We start from the raw sequence: 26,107 nt of genomic DNA on the forward strand, positions 1-26,107 counted from the left end.
AGATGCTAATTCGATAGGGTCCTAGCATTCCCACGCTGCAGTCTCCAGTTCCATAGGAGAAGAAGGAAGGGCCTGTTTGGGGGAGAACTGAGGGATACCTCACTCCAGAGAACCCATCAATTTCCCACTAACTGGGTGGAAAACTGATTTAATATTAGACTCTAAAACCAGGACTATCGGGAGATTCCAAGTGTATTTGGCCACTGCCTCTCTCTGCTCTGAACCTGCCAGTCATCGTTTCGGAGGCTTATAATTCAGTTGACCTAATTGTTGACTCTTCCCACCATTTTGCTGATTTGCATTTGCTTTTGCAACAAATTGCTTTTTAATTTATTTCTTTTCCCTCTTGAGTTTCCCAATTTTAATGAAATATTGGGAATATTAGACTCTCAACTGTTCACAGACCTCATTTACAAGGACTAAAAGAGTTAAAAAAAAAAGGCACAGCGTAGAAAAAGTTCCTGTCTTCTCTGTGTTGTCCATTCTTAAACACATACAATTTAAAGAAATCCAGAAAGGGTAAGAAGTACCGATGTGGTTTCCCCCTTGGCCTCTTCCCTTGAACCCCTCCCGTGATCTTGCAGATCTCTGCTGGCTGGGACCCGAGGCGCATCCCTTCCCTCCCAGCTTCCCCGTCGGCGGGGAAGGCAGAGTTCAAGGCCCTCCACTCAAGTCACCGTGTTGTATTTTTCTAGGTGCAGTGGAGGCACCTGGATTCCACTCAGAAGGAGCAGTACTGGGACCTCATGCTGGAGACCTATGGGAAAATGGTCTCAGGAGGTGAGGGATGCGCCAGCTTGGTGGAAGGAGATGGAAAAGATGGTCAGACATTTTCTGTGCACTTTTGGAAATAGCTGTTGTGCTTAAAGTTCCCTGGCTGAAGGGAGTTCTCAGAGACAGGGCTGGGCACTGGAGATAGTGGGGTTAGCCCTGCAGCTTCCTGGCCCTGAAAGTTCTGTGCCCATGAGCTGCCATTGGTGCATGACACAAGCTAATTCCTGTGCCCCATGGGATGGGCAATGATGTCGCCGTTTTACAGGCGATGAAAGTGCATGTCAGGTGAGGTCCCTTGCTCTCTGTTACGTGCGTGGCTCTTGAGTGTTGAGTCACAGTGGCACTCAGTGTGGCAGGCTCTTGAGTCTGCATTCTTTTCTACTGAACCACACTGTCCCAACCCACCTCTCTTGGGGACCCAATCATGAGCCTTGGACGAGCCTGCCTGGTGGGCTGCAGGCCCTCCTGGTCACCCGCCCAGACTTCTTTTGATGGCTTTCACCGTATATCCTGGTCATCTTGTGAGTACTGGTGTCTGAGAATCCCCGCACATCCTTGTAGATGAGTTTCCTTAAGTGGTATCCAGAGCCTTCAGTTTCCATCTCACGCCCAGGGTGTGCCTTTGGAAGACACAGCTTGGGGCCTAGTCCTCCCTGTTCATCTGGGCCCACATGTTATCTCTCTGTGTCAGGCATTTCCAGTTCTAAGCCTGATCCAACTAATTTAACAGAGTATGGGGATGAGCTGGCAGGACGGCACTTTCATGTCATTGAGAAGATCCCGAGGCCCACATGCATAGGTGAGTGAGCTCTCACTGGGCCCGAACTGTCTCTGGCCTCCTGTCATTAAATTGGAGATGGTGGAGAGGTATTAGGACTTGATTTCTATCACCCTGGTTAACACTCCATGATCTGGTCAGTCCCATGTGAATACCAAGGTTGGGTCTCCTCATCTCTGTCTGTAGGGCTATTGACACACATACTTAATCATGGAGGAAGGACCACACATTGGATCTGCTGCCATCAGTCTTGTCTGCCGTGATGTGACAGTTTCTTTCTCAGAGAGAGTAAAGATCAGAGCAGATCAAGCCCACTAAAGATACGAATAGATTCCATTATAGAAACAGATGTGTCACAGATATTGTTGCCCTTCTGAACTCTTGTTTGTCTTTTTGTATTTTGGTTGTAATGAATAGAGTCAACCCACTGTCAACAAAGTAAGACAAAATAAACAGAAAAACATGTTTTAGCTAATCTCCATGCACCTGACAGTTATTAAACAGCAACAATGATAGATTCTTCATATAAATCTTGTCCCTTAAGACTGGGAAAGAAATATGAACTTGTTCTGATGTAATGTAACAATCACCCCTTATGCCCTTTTAAAACCACTGTGTTCTTCACTCTTTAAAACACTGCAGTTATGTGAAACCTAACTATCAGACACACACACACACACACTCTCTCTCTCTCTCTCTCTCTCTCTGTTGCATATACAAAAGTACCCAGGACCATGGAGGAAGAAAAGGATCAAGGATGAGAATTACATGACAAGCCGTCTTTCTCCCCAGTGGGATCTAATTAGTTCTCTTCCTTTGCTAATATACTACAGAGAGAGCAAATATCAAATGATATATATGATTTTATTTTTAAGCGATATATTTACCATAATACTATTTCACAAGGATTCTTTTGGAGCAGTATTTTTTAAACTTCATTTCACAACTAATTGGTGAGTTGTAAAATCATATTATAGGTTGTAACCAGCATTTTAAAAAGTGAAATGGTAACATGGAATAGAAAATATCAGATTGCAAATAGAAAATACTAGATGTCAGGGTAGGAAGTATTTCAGGAAATTTTTGGCCCAAATATGTTGTATGCATTATGTTTCATTATAAATATATTTCCTGCTGTAGGTAGCAGACAGAAAAGCTTGAAAATACTACTTTAAAGATTGTGCAGTAGGATTTTTGTTTTATAGACTATTTTTTAGAGCAGTTTCAGATTCACAGCAAAATTGAGTGAAAGGTACAGAGATCTTCTTTGTTGTAGGTTTTCATTTGTGACCTATAGCTCATGTGTTCCTACTCATTCTCCCCCACCCCTTATCCCACCTGCTGACTGGGCCCCATTAGAGCTTACCTTGAACCAGACTGGAGAGTTTACAAAGCCAGCCTGCCTTGATAAGGTAAAGAAATGCCATTGTAGGTTCTTGAGAGAGAGAGTATGTGGGAAGAAGAGAGGTTGAGGAGCAAAGTGCAGGAGCCTGGGAGGAAATATGTGGAGGAGAGGAGCCCTGTGGGAAGTTGGTGCAGGAGTCCAGCTGTGCAGGGACAAGCCCTGGGCTGGTATGGAAGTGAGCAGCAAGGTGGGAAAGGACTGGGCCAGTCTGAAAGCTACAGCAGTTAGGCAGTCTCCAGATTGGGGTGAGACCATGGGGGCAGAAGGCATGGAGAGGCCGTATGTATTGTTTTGTTTGATCTACCAGAGAAGAGCTCATAGTTAAATCAGGCTAGCAGGGGCATAAATCTCAAAAAGATGCAAGAATAGTAATGAGGCTTTCAAAGAAGACTGCTTCATCAGTATGTGACTATTAAGAGTCTGTTGTTTTAAAAAGGCAAAAGCACTAAAATAGTGGGATACTGATATAGAAATATTATTATGTGTTTATTATGACATCTCCATGATGGACCATGACATTTTTAAGACTTCTTTAAAGACATGAGAAACTACCTTTGCCATTTGAGAGGAATAGTCTGAGGTTTTGTGAACTAACAAGTTCAGGTCTAATTCTCTGGCAGATTCCTGGATCTGTAGCAAATAACTTGAAAGACATGAATACAAGAAGGGATGGTAAATAGGTTCTTTAGATATTCATAGAGTAATTCATAATAGTTGAAAATAAATACTACCACCAAAATAAAAATCTTTACTATTTGCACCAAAGTAGTAATAGCTGGAAACCTAAGTCATGATAACACAATTTTACCTGTTAATGTGAATTAATGAAGCTCAAGTGAATGCTAGATTCAAGTATAGATCAAGGAACTCACTTTTCCACTAACACCTTAGTAAAATCAGTGCATTTCATGAATTTTTAGTTTACTTGTAAATGGGAGAATCCATGTGAAAATGATAAATACCACCATTTGCAGTTTAAATGCTGCAAAGCCAGATACCAAACTATATACAATATGATGTCAGTTATGTCAGACTTGCATACATATAGGTTAAATAAAGACTGGGAGGAAATGTATATTCAGTGGATGTTACCTCTGGGTAGTATGATTGAGATTGATTGGGTTTTCCTTATGCTTTTCTCTTCAGATTGTTTTTAGAGATCATATTTATCCTTTATATATAATCAGACAAAAACCAGTCATTTTTAAAAGTAACGCTTTGATACACTTTTTTTCTAGGAAAAGAAATGTGTGCCGCTTTCTTAAGGGCCTGAAGAAAGGCATGCTGCTTATTTATGGCTGTTAGGGAGGAGGGTGGGGCAACAAAATGCTCTGTGAGCCCTGCTCTGCTGTCAGGCATGCTTTGCAGCCTAGAGCTGGATCGCTTAGTCTGGACCAGCACACAGGTGTAGGGAGTGCCAGGCACTCAGGCTGGATGACATATTTCTTCTTCACTCACCAATGCCCTCTTCATAAAAAGAAGTAATGTTTTATGATGGTTCTTTCCTTCACATATCAGTTAGAAAATAGGGCAATCCATTTATTGAACTGTTTCAAACCCTCTGACTTCTTTCAGGAGAAAGACAGGAAAATGACAAAGAGAACCTAAACTTGGAAAATTACAGGGACCAGGAACCTCCAGATGCCTCCTGCCAGGCCTCAGGAGGGACACCTTCTCAGGTCTCTTTGAGTGGCTTCTTCAGTGAGGACGAGCTGAGATGCTTGGGAGAAGGAGAGAAGCTCCCTGAGGTTCAGGAAAACCTTCAGGGTGAGGGGACAGGGGGACAGCTGTCTCCTCAGGAAAGGACTTCTGGGAAACAGCTGAGTCAGCATTTGCCTCATCCTCATCCGGGAGAACTGTCTGTGCTGTGGCTTGAGGAGAAGAGAGAGACCTCCCCTAGAGGGCAGCTGAGAGCCCCCATGGCCCAGAAACTCCCCACCTGCAGGGAGTGTGGGAAAACCTTTTACAGGAATTCTCAGCTTGTTTTTCACCAAAGAAGTCACACTGGAGAGACGTACTTTCAGTGCCCCACCTGCAAAAAAGCCTTCCTTCGGAGTTCAGACTTTGTGAAGCATCAAAGGATTCACACGGGGGAGAAACCTTGTAAGTGTGATTACTGTGGGAAAGGCTTCAGTGACTTCTCAGGATTGCGCCACCATGAGAAAATCCACACAGGAGAGAAGCCCTATAAATGTCCCATCTGTGAGAAAAGTTTTATTCAGCGGTCCAACTTTAATAGACATCAGAGGGTTCACACTGGAGAGAAGCCTTATAAGTGCACCCGCTGTGGGAAAAGCTTCAGCTGGAGCTCGAGCCTTGATAAGCATCAAAGATCCCACTTAGGAAAGAAGTCCTTTCAATAGCCAAGCTCTCACAGCCCTTTTCCATCTTCCAGTCCATTTAAAACCCTTAGCATCCTCCAGGGAGGCTGCATTTGTTAAAGTCTATCCCTGTTCTCCTTCTGGGGGATTGGAGAGGGGAGTTCCTTTGCAGGTGTGGTTTTGGACTCGGAGGACATTCTAAGCCTCTGGATTGGATTTCATACTGGTTTAATTTCTTGCTTCTGCATCAGGAGAAAGATACTCATCATCTTTCTGAAAGTTCCTTCTTTTGCACCTCTTGGGGAAAAATGCGTCACTTGGAGACCTCATTGTAGAGGTGCCATCTGGGAAGAGTTAAGTGGGAAGAATTAGCCCCAGTTGCTACTCATGGGAAGAACTTCGGATAGGCCTCTGGAGAAGGACTTCTGTTGTGGGAAGCAGGGCATGGAGTACCAGTGAGCTCATGTGTTCTTTTTGTAATCCAGGTGCCAAAGTAACTTCAGGTGTCCCTTGTTTTAAATAAACTTAGCATTACTCCCTAGCTCATTTGTGTCTGAAGTGTCCACTGTGTGCTGACTGTAACTCATATAGTGCATTTTCTCAGCAAAGACCCCAGATGGCAATTGAGCTCCTATATCATCCCATACAAACATATCAAGTTTATCAGTCAGCTGAACAATGATAGGAAAGTGCTCACATGGTCCCCCGGTGTGAGAGCCTGGCCAGCGCTGGGCATTGTCTCAGGTAAGTCTGTCCTGGGTGTCCTTTTCCTGAGCTCACTTCCCACTTGCCTCAGGCTGCCTCTCTTTATCCTGCCATCCCACTTAGGCTATCATTTTTGCTAAAAACATTCTGTGCTTTTAAAATTATCTTTATTTTCTCATTTTGTCTGAAGGTATTAGGAAGAACTCACTAGTACGGATCTAATTTATAGTACTATCTAGAGGTTTGACACATATCTATCCTACTTGGTTTTGCTTCAAAAGATACACGCTCCAAAGTGTCCTGCTCTTGTGTGGTGAAACGTCACCTTCCTTCCTCCTCAGTCCTCATCTTGCCTGCTCTTACATTACTGTTCTCGGTGAGGCTCAGGAAGCAGGATGCTCATGAGGAGGGCAGAGCTATCTGCCTGCAGACATTAAACTGTAGGCATGAAACTGCAAGTTGTTGGCAAACAGTGGGAAGTACTGGTTGGTGAGAGACAAAACTCCAGTTTGATTCAACGGTCCACCTTTAATAGACATCAGAGGGTTCACACTGGAGAGAAACCTTATAAGTGCACCTTATATGTGAATCCAGTTTGAATTCCTGGATTCCAGAGGAATTTGTTAACTCTTACGTCATGGAGATGAGGAATAAGGTCCCTCACAGGACAGAAAGCAGGAAAATCACGGAGGAATTGGCATTAGATTCTGTATTCTGCATAGCAGAGATTTGTAGGTAGGTGGGATGTTCTGTCTTGAAGAACAGTTCTCAAAGTGGTCCCTGGACCAAAAGCATTGGTAATTTGTTAGATTTATTGAATCACCAATTCTGACAATGGGGCCCAGCAATATTTTTGTTTTAACAAGCCCTCCAGCTTATTCTGATGCCTGTTCAAGTTTAAGGACTACTCTTTTGAATAACTCATTCCAGAAAAAGTTCAAGGATATGTGGTAATAATTGTAGAAGGAATAATGGGCCCTCCCAGACTTTTTACCAAACAAGCTTCCCTGGAGAGCTCTTTAAAACTCAGTGAAACTGTGGAATTCTTTGAGCTTCCAGTGCACATTTGTTCTACAGAGAAAAAGCTAGAAAACTTACAAGTTAAAAAGCTTTAGATGAAGGGTTAAGGGTTTCTCCTTGGGCTCCCCGTGAATGGTTCTGAAGGATGATAATGATCCAAGGGAGCAACCTACCTCATTCACAGGTATTTTCTCGGCAAATAGTGTTAGATATGAATTTATTGAATGGAAGTGTGAGGTAATGAAGGATAAATATCACATACATACACATTTCCGTTATCCTCTAGAGCAGTAACCAGCAAAATATGGCTCAGTAAATAAAGTTTATGGACCATAGCCACACCCATTTATGTATTGTCACTGACTGCTTTTGGGCCTCAGGGGCAGAGTTGAGAAGTTGCAACAGAAACAAATGCCCTGAGAAATCAAATGTTTTCTGTCTGGCCCATTACAGAGTTTGGTGACCCCTGATCCAGAGTAAAGTTTCTCAAACCATAATGTGCACCCAAATCACCTGGGAAGCTTGTTAAAATGCACACATGGGGTTTTTCAGTGAGTGATGCCAATGCTTTAGGTTCACAGAGGAGCTGGCGGTTAGAGCGCTGAGCACAGGGCTGTGTAATAGCGCCAGGGCTCAGGCAATTTGGTGCATTTCTCTGGTCTCCAGGATCACAACTGCACTCTTAAAGCCTCTGGACAGTTGAAGAATAAATCACTTTATTAGGAAAATGTTATGAAAAGCTCCCCAGTTTTGGGGTCCACACTCTTCCAGCTCAGCCTCACTTTAGACATTTCTTGCCTAGTTCCTTAAAACAATTCTACAGAATTGTGAGTACTTAAGATTTCTTTTACCTCTCTGTGTGTCTGTGGTACCCCTCACCCAAGTCCCCCTGGGCAGCCTCTAGCGCAACCTTGTTTACTCTGTTTCTGCAGGAAGCTAAATCTGGAGAAGCAAAGCAACTCCAGCTAGAACCCACTTAGATGGGTTCTCCTTCGTCTTCAGGTTGAAAGTCCACACATAGGTGGGTCCCCGCTGACAAGTCGTGTACACAGGACAAGGGTAGACACTGCGGCAGTCCTGCTTATCTGCAGGAATGGCCTTGATGAACATCACAGGCATGGGGGGCGTCAGATCCTTCAGCTTGGCCTCTGTAATGATCCCAGCCTGAGAACAAAAACACGAAGAGCTGCTTCAGAACAGACCCAATGCCCAGCCAGCCAGCCAGTCAGCCTTCCCATTAGAAGACCCCTTAGATGGGAGATGGGGGAGGCCTGGTTGCCTTGTAGTCCTGTCATTAGCCCATGATGGAATGCATCTGATACCTGGAAAACATTTCTGTTGTTTTCCAGCCTAAATCACTTACTGAAGGAGAGTTCCAAAAGCTGTTATTTATCCCTATATAAATTCATCCTTGGTAAGCTTGAGTTGCTCTTATTTTTTATTTTGGTATCAATATACAACCACATGAGCAACATTGTGGTTACTAGGTTCCCCCCCCATTCTCAAGTCCACACCACATACCCCATTACAGTCACTGTCCATCAGCATACTAAGATGCTGGAGTCACTACTTGTCTTCTCTGTGCTATACTACCTTCCCATGCCCCCCCCCACATTATGTGTGCTAATCATAATGCCCCTTATTCCCCTTCTCCCTCCCTTTGCACCCACCCTCCCCAGTCCCTTTCCCTTTGCCAACTGTTAGTCCATTCTTGGGTTCTGTGAGTCTGCTGCTGTTTTGTTCCTTCAGTTTTTGCTTTGTTCTTATGCTCCACAGATGAATGAAATCATTGGGTACCTGTCTTTCTCTGCCTGGCTTATTTCACTAAGCATAATACCTTCTAGCACCATTCATGTTGTTGCAAATGGTAGGATTTGTTTTCTTATGGCTGAATAATATTCCATTATGTATATGTACCACATCTTCTTTATCTATTCATCTACTGATGGACACTTAGGTTGCTTCCATTTCTTGGCTGTTGTGAATAGTGCTGCGATAAACATAGGGGTGCATATGTGTTCTTCAAACTGGGGTCCTGCATTCTTAGGGTCAATTCCTAGGAGTGGAATTCCTGGGTCAAATGGTATTTCTATTTCTATTTTTAGTTTTTTGAGGAACCTCCATACTGCCTTCCACAATGGTTGAACTAGTTTATATTGCCACCAACAGTGTAGGAGGGTTCCCCTTTCTTCACATCCTCGCCAGCATTTGTTGATCCTAGTCTTTTCTATGTTGCCACCCTACCTTGTTTGAGGTGATAACTCATTGTGGTTTTAATTTGCATTTCCCTGATAATTAGCCATGTGGAGCATCTTTTCATGTGCCTGTTGCCATCTGAATTCCTTTGGAGAAGTGTCTGTTCATATCGTCCACCCATTTTTTAATAGGCTTATTTGCTTTTTGGGTGTTGAGGTGTGTGAGTTCTTTATATACTTTGGATGTTAACCCCTTGTCAGATATGTCATTTACAAATATATTCTCCCACACTGTAGGATGCCTTTTTGTTCTGCTGATGGTGTCCTTTGCTGTACAGAAGCTTTTTAGTATGACATAGTGCCATTTGTTCATTTTTTTATTTTGTTTCCCTTCCTGTTCAGGAAAAAGTTGCTCCTGTTTATATTCAAGAGATTTTTGCCTATATTTTCTCCTAAGAGTTTTATGGTTTCATGTGACTTACATTCAGGTCTTTGATCCATTTTGAGTTTACTTTTGTGTATGGGGATAGACAATAAACCAGTTTCATTCTCTTGCATGTAGTTGTCCAGTTTTGCCAACACCAGTCATTGAAGAGGCTGTCATTTCCCCATTGTATGTCCATGGCTCCTTTATTGTATATTAATTGACTGTATATGCTTGGGTTTATATCTGGGCTCTGTAGTCTGTTCTCTTCTTCTATGGGTCTGTTCTTGTGCTAGTACCAAACTATCTTGTTTACTGTGGCTTTGTAGTAGAGCTTAAAGTCGGGTAGCATAATCCTTCCTGCTTTATTCTTCCTTCTCAGGATTGCTTTGGCTATTCAGGATCTTTTGTGGTTCCATATGAATTTTAGAACTATTTGCTCTAGTTTGGTGAAGAACGTTGTTGGTATTTTGATAGGGATTGCATTGAATCTGTAGATTGCTTTAGGCAGGATGGCCATTTTGACAATATTAATTCTTCCTATCCATGAGCATGGGATGTGTTTCCATGTATTGGTATCTAATTTCTCTCATGAGTGTCTTGTAGTTTTCAGATTATAGGTCTTTCAGTTCCTTGGTTAGGTTTATTCCTAGGTATTTTATTCTTTTTGATGCAATTGTGAATGGAATTGTTTTCCTGATTTCTCTTTCTGCTAGTTCATTGTTAGTGTTTAGGAGAGTAACAGATTTCTGTGTATTAATTTTGTATCCTGCAACTTTGCTGAATTCAGATACTAGATCTAGTAGTTTTGGAGTGGATTCTTTAGGGTTTTTTATGTACAATATCATGTCATCTGCAAACAGGGACAGTTTAACTTCTTTACCAATCTGGATGCCTTTTATTTCTTTGTGTTGTCTGATTGTCCTGGCTAGGAACTCCAGAACTATGTTCAATAAAAGTGGTGAGAGTGGGCATCATTGTCTTGTTCCCAATATTAAAGGAAAAGCTTTCAGCTTCTCACTGTTAAGTATAATGTTGGCTGTGGGTTTGTCATATATGGCCTTTATTATGTTGAGGTACTTGCCCTCTATACCCATTTTGTTGAGAGTTTTTATCATGAGTGGATGTTGTTAATTTTGTTGAATGCTTTTTCAGCATCTATGGAGATGATCATGTGGTTTTTGTCCTTTTTGTTTATGTGGTGGATGATGCTGATGGATTTTCTAATGTTGTACCCTCCTCACATCCCTGGAATAAATCCTACTTGATCATGATGGATGATCTTTTTGATGTATTTATGTGTTCAGTTTGCTAATATTTTGTTGAGTATTTTTGCATCTATATTCTTCAGGGATATTGGTCTGTAATTTTCTTTTTTTGTGGTGTCTTTGCTTGTTTTTGGTATTGGAGTGATGCTGGCTTCATAGAATGAGTTTGGAATTATTCTCTCCTCTTCTACTTTTTGGAAAACTTTAAGGAGGATGGGTATTAGATCTTCACTAAATGTTTGATATAATTCAGCAGTGAAACCATCTAGTACAGATGTTTTGTTCTTAGGTAGTATTTTGATTACCAATTCAATTTCCTTGCTTGTAATTGGTCTATTCAGATTTTCTGTTTCTTCCTCGGTCAGCCTTGGAAGGTTGTATTTTTCTAGAAATTTACCCATTTCTTTGGTTTATCCAGTTTGTTAGCATATCATTTTTCATAGTATTCTCTCATAATTCTTTGTATTTCTGTGGTGTCGATTGTGAATTTTCCTTTATCCTTTCTGATTCTGTTTATGTGTGTAGACTTTTTTTTTCTTGATAAGTCTGGCTAGGGGTTTATCTATTTTGTTTATTTTCTCAAAGAACCAGCTCCTGCTTTCATTGATTCTTTCTATTGTTTTATTCTTCTCAATTTTATTTATTTCTGCTCTAATCTTTATTATGTCCCTCCTTCTACTGACTTGGGGCTCATTTGTTCTTCTTTTTCTAGTTTCATTAAATGTGAGTTTAGACTATTCACATGGGATTGTTATCCTTTCCTAAGGCAGGCCTGTATTGCAATGTACTTCTCTTTTAGCACGGCCTTCGCTGTGTCCCACAGATTTTGTGGTATTGAATTATTGTTGTCATTGTCTCCATATACTGCTTGATCTCTGTTTTTATTTGGTCATTGATCCATTGATTGCATGTTACTAAGCCACAATGTGTTTGTGGGATTTTTCATTTTCTTTGTGTGATTTATTTCTAGTTTCATACCATTGTGATCTGAGAAGCTCACTGGTACAATTTCAGTCTTTTTTAATTTACTGAGGCTCTTATTGGGGCCTACTATATGATCTATTCTTGAAAATGTTCCGTGTGCACTTGAGAAGAATATGTATCCTGTTGCCATTGGATGGAGTGTTCTGTAGATGTCTGTTAGAGCCATCTGTTCTAATATGCCGATCAGTGCCTCTGTGTCCTTATTTTCTGTCTGGTTGATCTGTCCCTTTGAGTGAGTGGTGTGTTGAAGTCTCCAAAATGAATACATTGAATTCTATTTTATCTTTTAAATCTGTTGGTATTTGTTTCACATTTGTAGGTGTTCCTGTGTTGGGTGCATAGATATTTATAATAGTTACATCCTCTTTTTGGACTGACCCATTTATCATTATGTAATATCCTTCTTTGTCTCTTGTTACATTCTTTGTTTGAAGTCTACTTTGATACAAGTACTGCAACTCCTGCTTTTTTCTTCCTATTTGTTGCATGAAATATCTTTTTCCATCCCTTTACTTTCAGTTTGTGTATGTCTTTGTGTTTGAAGTGAGTCTCTTGTAGGCAGCTTATAGATGGGTCTTGTTTTTTTTTATTCACTCAGTGACTCTATGTCTTTTGATTGTTGCATTAAAACCATTTACATTTAGGGTGATCATCAATAGGTATGTACTTATTGCCATTGCAGGCTTCAGATTCGTGGTTGCCAAAGGTTCAAGGGTAATTCCCTTACTAACAGTCAAATTTATCTCTCTTATTAGACTATTACAAACACAACCTAAAGTTTCTTCTTTTCCCTTCTTCCTCCTCCATTCTTTATATATTACGTATCATATTCTGTATTCATGGTTTATCCCTTGATTGACTTTGGGAGTAGTTGATTTAATTTTGCATCTGCTTAGTAATTAATTGTTCTACTTTCTTTACTGTGGTTTTATTATGCCTGGTGACAGCTATTAAACCTTAGGAACACTTCCATCTATAGCAGTCCCTCCAAAATGCACTGTACAGGTGGTTTGTGGGAGGTAAATTCTCTCAGCTTTTGCTTATCTGAAAATTGTTTAATCCCTCCTTCAAATTTAAATGATAATCTTGCTGGGTAGAGTATTCTTGGTTTGAGGCCCTTCTGCTTCATTGCATTACATACATCATGCCACTCCCTTCTGGCCTGTCTGATGGATTTTTCTTTGTATGTGATCTTTTTTCTCTCTCTGGCTGCTTTTAATATTCTGTCCTTATCCTTGATCTTTGCCATTTTAATTATTATATGTCTTGATGTTGTATTCCTCAGGTCCCTTGTGTTGGGAGATCTGTGCACCTCCATGGCCTGAGAGACTTATCTCCTTTCCCAGATTGGGGAAGTTTTCAGCAATTACCTCCTCAAAGACACTTTCTATCCCTTTTCTCTCTCTTCTTCTGGTACCCCCATAATGTGAATATTGTTCCATCTGGATTGGTCACACATTTCTCTCAATATTCTTTCATTCTTAGAGATTCTTTTTCCTCTCTGTGCCTCAGCTTCTTTGTATTCCTCTTCTCTAATTTCTATTCCATTTACCATCTCTTCTACTACATCTAATCTGCTTTTAAATCCCTCCATTGTATGTTTCATTTCAGATAAGGAATTTCTTAATGATTGAATCTCTGTCCTAAATTCATCCCTGAGTTTGTGAATATTTTTCTGTACCTCCATGAACATGTTTATGATTTTTATTTTGAACTCTCTTTCAGGAAGATGGGTAAGTTCAGTTTCATTTGGCTCTTTTCTGGTGTTTGTGAGGTTCTTGTCTGAACAAGGTTCCTTTGATGTTTCATATTTGTATGTGGCACCCTCTAGTGCCCAGACTCTGTAGTCTCTGGAGCTGCTCAGCCCCTGGAGTGATGTCGGGGGTTTCAGGGGAGCAGTGCTGGTGCCTGGGGGGAAGGAAAGAGCTGTTTCCTGCTTCCCAGCTGCAGTGCCTGTCTCCATCATCAGAACCAGTGGGCTGAGCTCACAGGTGTAAGCCTCTGCGCTTTGTGTCTGTAGCTGTGGTAGGCGGGGCCTCTGGCTGGTCTTACACCAGGGCAGGGTCTGCTGGTTTGTGAGCTGGTGCCAGGAGAAAGGCTCAGTAGGCTGCAAATCACAGTGGGGGGGCCTCAGAGCTGAGTAGCCAGCCGGCAGGATGGAGTGCCTGAAGCTCCTGAAAGTTCCCAACCTGCTGAGCAGAGTGTACCCAGACAATTTTGTCTACCATTCCTTTGTCCTGAGCAGTGAGCTCTGTGCAATCCTTGCCCCTTTAGCAGCCCTCTCACTGTGAGGAAGTCTCTCAGACTGCCCACCTTTCTTTTGTCCCACTGCAGCTGGATATGGATCCCTGTTTTCCACAAGCGGTGGAATCTCAGTCTCTCCACATATTCTGCCTGTCTTAGCTTTCCAACCCCACTAATCTCCAGAGCACCATGCAATGTAGGTTTGTGCTCCCAAAGCAGATCTCCAGGGCTGGGTGTTCAGCAGTCCTAGGCTTCCACCCCCTCCCCCACTCCATTTCTCTTCCTCCCGCAGGTGAACTTGGGTGGGGGAAGGGCTTGGGTCCCACCAGATCATGGCTTTGGTACCTTACCCTGTTCCCTGAGGTCTGCTCTGTTCTCCAGGTGTATGCAGTCTGGTGCAGCCTTCTTTCCTGTTGCTGTTTTAGGATTAGTTGTATTATCTATATTTTCCTATTATATGTGGTTTTGGGAGGAGTTCTCTGCCTCACCTCTTATGGCACCATCTTGAATCTTCCCACCCCCCTCTTATTTTTTCATTCATTCATTTCATGAGCATATTGAATGTAACTATTTGCCAGATGTTGTGCTAGGTGCTGTGGATTTAAAGATGGGTAAGACACAGCTCCTGCCAGCAAATGCTCTAGATTTTCAGGTTTTGGTTGTGTCCTGATCAGTTTCATTTTTGACCTCATTCACCCTCAAACATTTTGACTTTTTGAGCAGACACAGCTATGTTCTATGTTAACTCGTGTAATAGAGACCTAATTCTGTAGTTTTCCAAATGGGCTTCTTTATGGTTTCTGAGATGTTGTGGATAAAGTGGAGGTTCCTGGGCCAGTATTCTCACCAGGCCCTGGTTGGCTAGCTCACTACACATGTGTGAGCAGTGTCATTACTGAGTCTATATAAAGAGCTCCGCCCAGTGCTCTGGATGACACAGTGGCACAGCTGCAAGGCTGCAGGAGAGCAGAGGCTGGAGTGGTGGCAGTGCCAAGGACAGAGATTGAGATGCCTGTGTGGGCACAGAGGTCCAGAGGCAGAGACAGGCTTGCTCTCTGCAAACTCGCTCTGAGTGGACAGGAGTCTTGTGATTGACCTGCCACCATGGGAATAAAGTTGGGTATAACCCTTTCACCCCAAGAATGTTCTACTGTCATTTATTTGGTCACATTGAATCCATAGTGAACTTGCCCAGGGGTTGAAACCCACTGGCAAGGCAGATGTCTCAAGAGAGCTGTCTAAGTTTTTCCTACTAGTGCTGAGAAATGTTCTGAGTAACAAAAGGGTTCCTTTGTCAGATAATCTTGGGAAATGGACTCAAAGCTTTATAGTGTACACTAGCACATAGAAGACAAGAAGTCCTAGAGGTAAAGAAAACAATTGAACTTTATTTAACCTTGTGTTTCTCAGACTTACTTGACTACAGGTCCCTTTTATTTGCAATGTATTTATTTCCTATGGCACCAATGTTTTATGAAGCATCCTTTGGCAATGGTTGATCCAGAGTGATTCACAGATTCCCAGTTGTGTCCAGGTGACTCTGAGCCCCTTATACTATAAGTAGAGTTTGATTTATTTTCCATGAAATTTATTTAAAGGCAAGGATGTGCCTCTTTAGTTCTGTTAGAGGGTGATATGAAGCATGATGGGTAACAGAACTAACAGAACTGAGCTCCAGTGCAGACTTGCAGAGACACCCCCAGAGAGGGAAGATAAGGGCAGTTTCCTGGGAATGGGGCTTTGAAGGTTCTATTTTGCTCCCTCCAGGGGCTTCTAGGCTGCTGATTCCACTGTGACTGTGACCTGTTGGTTTTCAAGGCTACCAGAGTTGGGCAGGGGAAGGGATGGGAACAGGGCTGGTTAAAGGTCACATAACTTTCTCATGCTGAGATTTCAGCCATTTTTCTTCAATAAACACTTCTTGTCCTTTGGTTGATTTCCAGAGTTCTGAAAAAAATTGATACTGACAATTTTTTGGCCAGTGTTCTTACTGTTTTTTGGAGGAGAGGATTTTGGGACATCCTTACTCCTCCATTTTGCTGAAATCTTTCTGGGATAGAAACTTTGAGAATGAGTTCTGGGTAGGCAGGTATTGCTTTCTGGGAAGTTTTTATTATTATTCAGAAACAAGTTGATGAAAAAACCAGATTAGAATCAGCAGCACTTCCCACCCCTGCAGTGCCACCACTCTTCCTTCTGAGCTCCTTCCCCGTTTATCTTTTCTGTACTTCTCTCATTTTGGTGTTTTTGGTATCTTAGCTCTGGCTCTCCCTAGGCCACCCTGCATGTAATACAATCTGTGTGGTCACCACTGACAGATTCTTGTAGAAATGTTCATGTGAAGAGAGGGGAGCTGAGTTCCTTCTCAGGGTTCAGGCTGCCACTTTATTGTCTTTTCTGTTGGCTCTTGATTGGTTTTCTGGTAATGAATCATTACAAAGTTTGTGGCTTAAAAACAACAGAAATGAGTTATTTCACAGTTCTGAAGGCTGAAAGTCTTGAATCAGGGTGTAGGTAGGGTTTGTTCCTTCTGGTGGCTCTGAGGCAGAAACTGTCCCAGGCCCCTCTTTTCACCACCGGTGATTGCTGGCACCCCTTGGTGTTCCTTGGTGTATGATGCATCACTTGAGTCTCTCCCTCTCTCTTTACAGGGCATTCTCTTTGTCTCCAATATGACCTTATTGGATTTAAGGCCTACTCTACTATAGTATAACCCCCATCTTAACTAATTATATATGCAAAGACCCTATCTCCAAGCATGGTCACATTCTGAGGTCCTGAGTGGACGTGAATTTTGGGAGTATATTTTCCAGTCTAGTACAGCCCCATATATATATATTTACATGGCCTAGGATCTTCTAGATTTTCTAACAGTTTTTCCCCATTAGCTTTGTTTTGATGGCCAGGAATAGTTGAATGTCATTTGCCAAGTGGGTATTTGACTAAGTAGTCCTTTCAGATCATGCATATAGTAAATGTAAACTTGTTCTAGAATTATCCATCCTTGTTCATGTCATTTATCCCAGCCATCATTGCTTGCTTGCCAGCTTCCTATCCATAACAAAGTATCTCTAATCCTACTGTGACTCAATTTTGTATTAGGCTTCAGTGAGGAATCCTTTCAGAATGTCATTAAAATGGTATCTACTGACACCCCTTTGCAGACAAGGGACAATATAAAAGGTAGAAGATATTCCTGCTCTCCTAGAGCTCATGAATGAGGAAAATGGACCAGGGAAGTGAACTGACAACCCCAGGTGACAGCAGAGGGATAGATGACTCCAACACATTTTGAGTACTCCCTATCTGCCAGGCACTACATATTACCTCATTTAATTTTCACAGCAACTCTATATTCCCATTTGACAGTTGAAAATTGAGATTTGGAGAGACAGAACCACATCCCAAGGTCAAAGTTAATAAATGGTGGTGCTGGCATTCAGATCCAGCTAGCCTCGTTCCAGAACCCATGCTTTTAACCACTCCACTTTGCAGAGTTTGTGTTCTTTGTACCATCCCTGGCTACATAAAAATGGCTTGACAACCTCAAGAAAAGTTGATTTAGGTTAAAAGATTCGGGGGTACCCCTCTGAGTAATCACACTTAATAGAGACAATACGGATCATCCCACACAGGATGCCCTTTGGCTCATCTCAGGATTTACCTGTGTATCCCAGCGAGCACCTTCCATGAAGAGGCCATGGATGTAAGCCCCTTCCCGAGGAGGGCTCCTGACTTCCTCTCTATTCTTCTTTGTCACATCACATTGCAGGGCCATCTGGTCTAGTGGCCACTCATTCTTGCGGGCCATGGACTGCATGATGGCGGTCAGGAAGGACTGGGGGTTGAAGAAGCCTGTCAGCCACACAGTGGAGGGCATCACAAAGTCTCCTGTCCAAGCCTCCAGTTCCTTGATTCGGTTGAGGAGGCCCAAAAACCAGGCTGCCAGGCCTGCTGTGGAAGGGTAGGCTCGCCTGGCCCAGGGCTCTGGCACTGTGTCCAGGTACAGGGCGTTCTGTAAATTCTCCATGTCACCAGTCATAGTCAGCTCCCCCTGAAGACAGAGAGCAAGAGGGAGAGAGTGAGGGGGCAGCAAGTCCCCAGAAACAGTTGGCCTTGGGGACCTCTGGCTCACAGCATGCAGGCAGACAGGAGATGACTCTAGGAGTGGTGACACGGTGACTTTCATGTTTAGTACTTGATTTGAAAGGTTTGTTTCATAAAGGCTAGTCCTTTAAAACTCCCCCTGCCCTAGTGATCAGAGTCTCCATCTATCTACTGACAGTAGTTAAGGTCCACTGAGGACCTCAGACCACCTGTGGGTTCCACGCTGGCTCATCCCTATCCTGGAGCTGAAGTTCCACAACTCTCCGCCAGACTTTGCAGCAGCCCTGCAGGCTTTTGCTTACAGCTTAGAAGCACAAGAAATCGATGCCTATGAGATCTGTATCCCCCAAATCAAGGGTTTCCTTGAAAAATCAAGCTTAGATACATAGTCAACTTTAAGGAACCCTCTTTGAATTACTAGATGACATTGCTACATGAAAGAAAGGTGTTCACCAAGAAGCATCTTTAAACTTTGTAACTGGTTATGCCAAGCATCTCTGGCAATTTGTTGATGAACCCATTTCTATTGCAGCAGTTTCTGCACAGGGCTTAAGGTACCCAACAAGACCTGTTATGAACTAAGTGTTTGCATTCTTCTCCCCACCGCCCAATTCATATGTTGAAATCCTAACCCCCTAAGTGTGATAGAATTAAGAGGTGGGGCTTCTGGGAGGTGCTTAGATCATGAGGTGGAACTCTTGTGAATGAGATTAGTGGCCTTACAAAGAGACTCCAGAGAGCTCCCTTGGTCGGCCTTGTGAAGGCACAGTAAGAAGATGGCCATCTATGATCCAGGAAGTGGGCTCTCACCACACCATAACCGCTGCCAGTGCCTTGATCCTGTACTTCCTAGCCTCCAGAGCTGTGAGAAATACATTTCTACTGTTAATAAGCCACCCAGTCTGTGTTATTTTGTTATAGCAGCCCAGATAGACTAAGACAGCTTGGCCACCCATTAAGTGCTGACTGCCAAAACGTGAGAGGTGTTCCTGGGGCCAGGAGTCTCCTTGCCTGTGGGATGGGAGACTGCACCATGTAATTCTAGGTCCAACATTTTCTCTTAACTCTTGGAACTGTTAAAGAGAGTTGCACATGTCCTTTAAAAGATGAACATACTTCAGGTCCTAAATGACAGCTAGAAACTAACCCTCTGACCCCAGATTTATAGGAAATGGGCTAATGACTTCTATATGAACTTTCTGGGACAGCCATTTCAAGATTCAGTAGGAGGTACAAGTATCCTGTATCTGCCGCCAAGGTTTATCATTTTAACAACACCAAAATTAGGTGAACAGAAGCTGCTTCTGGTAGACTTCCTTAAGGGTCTGCTGAAATGAATGCTGTTATTGGGTTAAAATAGAAAAACTGTTCTGTTTATTTGGAACCTCCACTTCCGAGGAGGCTTCTGAAAAGAGGCTATAAAATAATATTTGTGTATTTGAGCTGAAATCAAGCTTCTGAGACAATATGGTCTTCCTCATGCCTGCAGTTGTGTGAAAATTCATTATTATATGCAATTTGTCACTTATATAATAAAGCTTCCCTAAAAATAGCTGATTTAATAAAATAATATTAAATATAAAGATCCAATTTATTGTAAAGGAAAAAAATTGATCCACAAACCTTTTCTTTTCTGAGGCCCCATCTATGTATCTTTTTCTTGACTTACTGCATTATCTAGGATCTTATTAACAATGATGAATAAAAGTGCTAAGGGTGGAAATCCTTGCCTAGTTTCTAAACTTAGAGGGAAAACATTGTCTTTCACCATTAAATATGATGTTAAATTTTTCTTAGATGCCCTTTATTAGGTTGAGGAAAATCCCTTTTATTCTTATTTTTCTGATATTTTAAAATCAAGAATTAGTGTTAAATTTGTCACGTGATTTTTTTTTTGCATTTACACAGATCATATGATTTTCTTATTTAATTCATTAATATAGTGAACTTCATTGATTTTTGAATGTTCAAACCAACTTTGCATTCCTGGGATGAGCCCTATGCGACTGTGTATCTTATATTTCATGATTTGATTTACTAACATCTGGTAAGGATTTCTGCATCTGTTTATTTATAAGAACTGTTTACCTCTTTCTCATAATGTCTTTGGCGTTCGTATGAAGTTAATTCTGGCCTCATAAAATTTGTTGAAAAGCATTCCCTCTGCTTTCTATTTAAATTAAACTTTATTTTGAGATAACTATAGACACACATGCACTTTTAGAAATACGAGCTCTTGTGTACCCTTTACTCAGTTTCCCCCAATGGTAACAGTTTTCAAAACTGTAGTATAATATCACAGACAGTATACCGATATTGGTACAGTCAAGATACAGAACATTTCCATCACTACAAAGACCCCTTATGTTGCCCGTTTTATAGCCACACCCACTTCCCTTCTGTCCCCACTCTTTCCCTAACCTCTAGTAACCACTGACTGTAAGCTTGTCATTTGAGGAATGTTATATACATGGAATAATTTATAAAACGTTTAACCTTCTAGGATTAGCTTTACATTCTGCATACCTCTCTGGACGTTCATCCAGGGTTTTGCATGTACTGAATAGTTCATTCCTCTTTATTGCTGAATAGTGGTCCATGATATGTGTGGTAGGCAGAATAATAACCCCTCCAGAGATAGCTATACCCTTATCCCTAGAACTTGTGACCTTGCAAGACCAAAGGGATTTTGTAGCTGTGATTAAGTTGGGAGTTTAAAATAGGATGATTATCCTAGGTTATCAGGTTGGCCTAATATAATCACAAAGATCCTTAGAGGAGAGAGGTAGGCAGGAGGATCAGAGTCAAAGAGAGACTGCTGCACTGCTACTCTTAAAGATGGAGAAAAGGGCCATGAGTCAAGAAATATAGCAGCCTCTAGAAGCTGGGAAAGGCAAGCCAATGGACACTTCCCCAGGGCCTGCAGAATAAATACAACTCTGCCCAGATCTTGATTTTAGCCACCACATGAGACCCACTTCAGATTTCTGACCTCCAAAACTGTCAGATAAATCATTTTAAGCTATCAGGTTTATAGTAACTTATTACAGCAACAGTAGGAAATTAATAATAGAATATAGATGTACCACAGTTTAACCATGCACTGGTTGAAGGCCATCTGGGTTGTTTCTAGGGGGTTTGGCTATTATGAATAAAACTGCTGTAAACATTTGTGTACGGATTTTTATGTGAAAATAAGTTTTCATTTTACTGGGATAAAGGCCCAGAAGTGTAACTGATAGGTTGTATGTAGTTGCATGTTTAGTTTTTAAAGAAACTGCCTGTTTTCCAGACTGACAGTACCATTTTACATTCTCACCCGCAATGTGTGAGTGACCCATTTCATTCATATCCTTGCCAGCATTTGAAGTTGTCGTTATTTTTTTAGTTATTATGATTGGTGTGCAGTGGTATCTTGTGATTTTATTTTTCATTTCCTGATGGCCAATTATGATGACTATTTTTCATGTACTTATTTTCCAACTGTATATTCTCTTCAGTGAAATGTCTTCATATCTTTTGCCTATTTTCTAATTTTTTTCAAACCACTGACTATTAAGAATTAGTTATATATTCTATATGTTAGTGTTTTTTTCGGTTTGTAAATACTTTTCCCCAGTCTATAGCTTGTCTTTTCATTCTTTTAAAGGGTTCTTTTGTAGAGCAAAGATTTTAAATTTTGATGAATTCCAATTTATCAGTTTTTCATTTTATGGCTTGTGTTTTTGATGTCAAATCTCAGTTTGCCTATTTTCCTATCCCTGAGCTTGAATATTTTCTTCTGCTTTTTTTTCTAGAAGATTTCTAGTTGTAAGTTTTACACTTAAGTTCTTTGTCTATTTTGAGTTAATTATTTTTAAGATGTGATATTTAGCTTGAGGTTCATATTTTTGCCTATTGTGTCAAATTTTTCTAGCACTGTTTGTTTAAAAGTCTTTCTCTCCAATGAGTTGCTTTTGCATCTTTTTCAGAAATCAGGATATTTGGGAAGGTTTATCTACAGCTTCTTTGTTTTGTGTGTCTGTCCGTCCACCGATGCCACGCAGTCTTGATTATGTAACTATATGATAAATTATAAAATTAGGTAAACTGCTTCCTCCCGCTTTAGTCTTCTTTTTCAAAATTATTTTCACTCTTCCAGTTCTTTTGCTTTGTCACATACATTTTAGAATAATAATCTCTGTCATATCTACAAAAGATTCTTGCTGGGATTTTGATGGGAACTGCATTAAACTGTATCAATTTGCATAGAATTGACACACTATGTTGAGTCTTATAATCCATTGACACAGTAGGGTTCTCCACTTATTTATATATTCTTTAATTTTTTTCAGTGTTTTGTAATTTTCAGATACAAGTCCTGTACATGTTTTGTTAGATTTGCACTTCGTTAATTCATTTTTTGAGCAGTTATAAATGGCACTATATTTTTAATTTTGGCGTCCATGTTTTTATTGCTTGTATGTAGAAATATGATTAATTTTTGTGTTTATCTTGTATCCTGATGCCTTCCTAATTTACTTATTAGTTCTAGGAGTGCTTTTGTAGACTTCTTTTGATTTTCTATGTAGCAACCATGTTATCTGCAAATAGGGACAATTTTATTTCTTCCTTTCCCATCTGGATATATTTTATTCCCTTTTTTCCCCTATTGTACTAGCTACAACTTCTAGCACTATGTTGAATAAGACTGGTGAGAGTAGACATCCTTGCTTTATTCTTGATCTTAGGGGAAGAACATTTAACCATTTGCTATTAAGTATAATGTTAGCTATAGTATAATATATATAGTATAATTATATATATGTAATATATATAATTATGTGTTGCATAATTAACATAACATATATGATAATGTAATTGAGGATGCTTGTTACTGAGTTGAGAATGTCTTCCTCAATTCCTGTTTTTCTGAGAGTTTTGTCATGAATGGGTGTTGAATTTTTGAAATGTTTTTTCTGTATCAGTTGATATGATCATGTGATTTTTCTTATTTAGTCTGTTAATATAGTGGATTGTAATGATAGATTTTTGAATAGTGAACTAGCTTTGTATCTTGGTCATTTGGCCATGGTGAATAATTCTTTTTATATATTGCAAAATTCCCTTTGCTAATAATTTGCTAGAATTTTTGAACAAAAATTTTGGCAATTTGTGAGTGATATTGTCTGTAGTTTTACTTGTATTTTTGTACTATCTTTGGCTGGTTTTGGTATCAGGGTAATCCTAGCTTCACATTGTGAATTGGAGGTATTTATTTCCACTCTGTTTCTGGAAGAGATTGTGTAGAATTGGTGTTAATTTTTCTTTAAATTTTTCATAGATTCTCCAGCAAAACTTTCTGGGCATGGGGATTTTTTTTTTTTTTGGAATGGCTGAACTACACATCCAATTTTCTTAATAGTTATAGGCCTACTCAAATGCTCCTTTTCACATTGTGGTACTGTAGTAGTTTGTGTTTTTAAAGTGATTGGTCCATGTCATCTAAGTTGCTGAATTTATGTGTGTAGAACTGTTTCAAGACACCCTTTGGATGCCTGCAGCATCTGAACTGGTATTTCCTGCTTCATTTCTGATATTCGTAATCTGAGTCCTTTTCAATTCTTTGTCGGTCTTGCTAGGGATTTGTTAATTTTATTGCTATTTTCAAAGAGCTAGCTCTTTGTTTCATTGATTCAATTTGTTTTCTGTTTTGATTTCTGCTCTTATGTTTATTCTTGCCTCTCCCTGCTTTGGGGTTATTTTGCTCTTCTTTTCTAGGTTCTTTACGTAGGAGCTGAGATTATAAGTGTGAGACTTTTGCTCTTCTAACACGTGCATTTAATACCATGAATATCTCACTTAGCACTGCTATAGCAATGTCCCACAAGTTTTGATACACTTTATTTTCATTTTCATTCAGTTCAGTGTATTTTATTATTTCCCTTTAGACTTCCTTTTGACCCATGGATCACATAGAAGTGTGTTTTTTGTTTTTGTTAAAAAATATAGGTATTTGTATTTCTTATTGGAGATTTTTCTGTTTACTTTCAGTTACTGACTTCTATGCTGATTCCATTGTGGTTGCAGAATAAATTCTGTATGATTTCAAGTTTGTTAAATTTGGTGACGTGTGTTTTATGGTCCAGTATATGATCCATCTTGGTACATGTCTCAGGGCACTTAAAAAGAATGTGTATTCTGCTGGTTTTGGGTAGATTAAGTCCTGTTGGTTGATGGTATAATTAACTTCTATATTCTTGCTGATTTTTTTGTCTAGTTATTCTATCAGTTGTTGAGAAATGGGTGTGGAATTCCCCAGCTATAAATGGGGATTTGTCTATATCTCTTTTCAGTTTTGTAGAGTGTCTACTTCACATATTTTTGTAGCTCTATTGTTTATTGTGTACATGTTAAGGATTGCCATGCCATATCTTCTTGGTGAACTGACCCTTTTATCATAATGTAATATCCTTCGCTGTCTCTGGTAATTTTCTTTGCTCTTAAGTCTACCGTATCTGATATAAAAAAAGTCACTCCTGCTTTTTTTCTTTTAATTAATATTTGCATGACATATCTTTTTTATTCTTTTACTTTCTTCTTGCCTATATTATATTTGAAGTGAGTTTATTTGGGACAGCATAAGAGTTGGCTCATTCTTTTTTAACTATTTTGCCAACCTCTCTATTTTAATTGGCATATTGGATCATGTAGACTTAATACAATTATTGATATCTACAGGCTTACATTTGCCATTTATTTTTTGTTTTCTCTGTTTTTACTTCTGTATTCTTTTTTATGCCTTGCTGTGGATTACTTGATATATTTAAATTTGTTTTATTTATCTAGAGTATTTTTGAGTCTGTCTCTTTTTATTGGTTTTATAGGGTGGCTCTAGGTATCACGTTACATGTATATAACATCATAGTCTACTATGTCATTTTGACTATGTCATCGAGTGATGTACAGAAACATAACCTCTCTTTACATCCCTTTACACTCCCCCATTTATAATTGCCTTAAATACTTCCTCTGTATACATTTAGAACCACATTAGTTATAAATTTCGCTTCAGCTGTTAAACATAATCTAGAAAACACAAGAGGAGAAGGAAAGCCTGTATTTGCTCATATATTCACTTATTGTGTTCTTTCTTCCTTCCTGATTTTCCAACAATCTTTCTTTTATCATTTACTTTCTGTTTTTTTTTTTTAAGAAGTTCCTTTAGCATTCTTTTAGGGTTGGTCTGGTGGTGACAAATTGTCTTATGATATTTCTTCATCTGAAATATCTTAATTTCCCCTTCATTCCTAAAAATACCTTCTCTGGATTTAGGATCACACTCTGTGTGACACGTTAATGAAGGGAAGATAGCATAAGGACATCTGCAGATGGATTTCTCCTGACTGCACCTGCTGAGCCACACAAACAGCCATCTGCTGAGCTCCACAAGTTCTAGTAGCTCTTCAAATGTGGGAGTGATCTGGGGACAGGCCCTCTGACACAAGCACATTGCTAGGTCCTGCTTTTTAAAAAAATATATAATCTGACAATTCTAATTGGTACTTTGGGCACATAGACCATTTGTATTTAATGTAATTACCAATATAGCAGCATTTACTTGTTTTAGTCGTAGCTCTAGAGCAGGGATTGGCAAACTATTTTTTCTGTAAAGTGTAAAACAATAAATATTATGGGCTTTGGAGGCCATGTGATCCCTGTTGCAACTACTCAACTCTGCAATCATAGCGCGAAAGCAGCCAGAGACAATGTGTAAATTCATGGTTATGTTTTATAAAAACGGCATTGGCTGGATTTGGCCTGCAGGTCAATAGTTTGCTGAGCTTTACTCTAGGATTAACGATATGTGGCTTTAACTTATCACTGTCTACCTTCAAATAAT

At 40.3% G+C, this 26,107-nt stretch overlaps 1 protein-coding gene across 11 annotated transcripts in view; it reads left to right on the forward strand.

Annotated features, from left to right (window-relative positions):
- The window catches only part of ZNF18 (zinc finger protein 18), a 44,725-nt gene that overhangs the window by 13,154 nt on the left and 5,464 nt on the right, over positions 1–26,107 (forward strand). For 7 of the 11 annotated variants that reach the window (XM_073234769.1, XM_073234768.1, XM_073234766.1 and 4 more), the window contains 3 exons: positions 696–780; positions 1,466–1,573; positions 4,533–5,819. In XM_073234769.1, coding sequence (XP_073090870.1) covers positions 696–780; positions 1,466–1,573; positions 4,533–5,320 — 981 coding nt within the window. In that variant the 3' untranslated portion in view covers positions 5,321–5,819. Of the gene's footprint in view, positions 1–695; positions 781–1,465; positions 1,574–4,532; positions 5,820–26,107 lie in introns of those variants that run through there. The other 4 variants (XM_073234770.1, XM_073234772.1, XM_073234773.1 and 1 more) reach the window with 4 other exon arrangements.

This window comes from Manis javanica, chromosome 4 (genome assembly GCF_040802235.1).
Source record: "Manis javanica isolate MJ-LG chromosome 4, MJ_LKY, whole genome shotgun sequence".
NCBI lineage: Eukaryota > Metazoa > Chordata > Mammalia > Pholidota > Manidae > Manis > Manis javanica.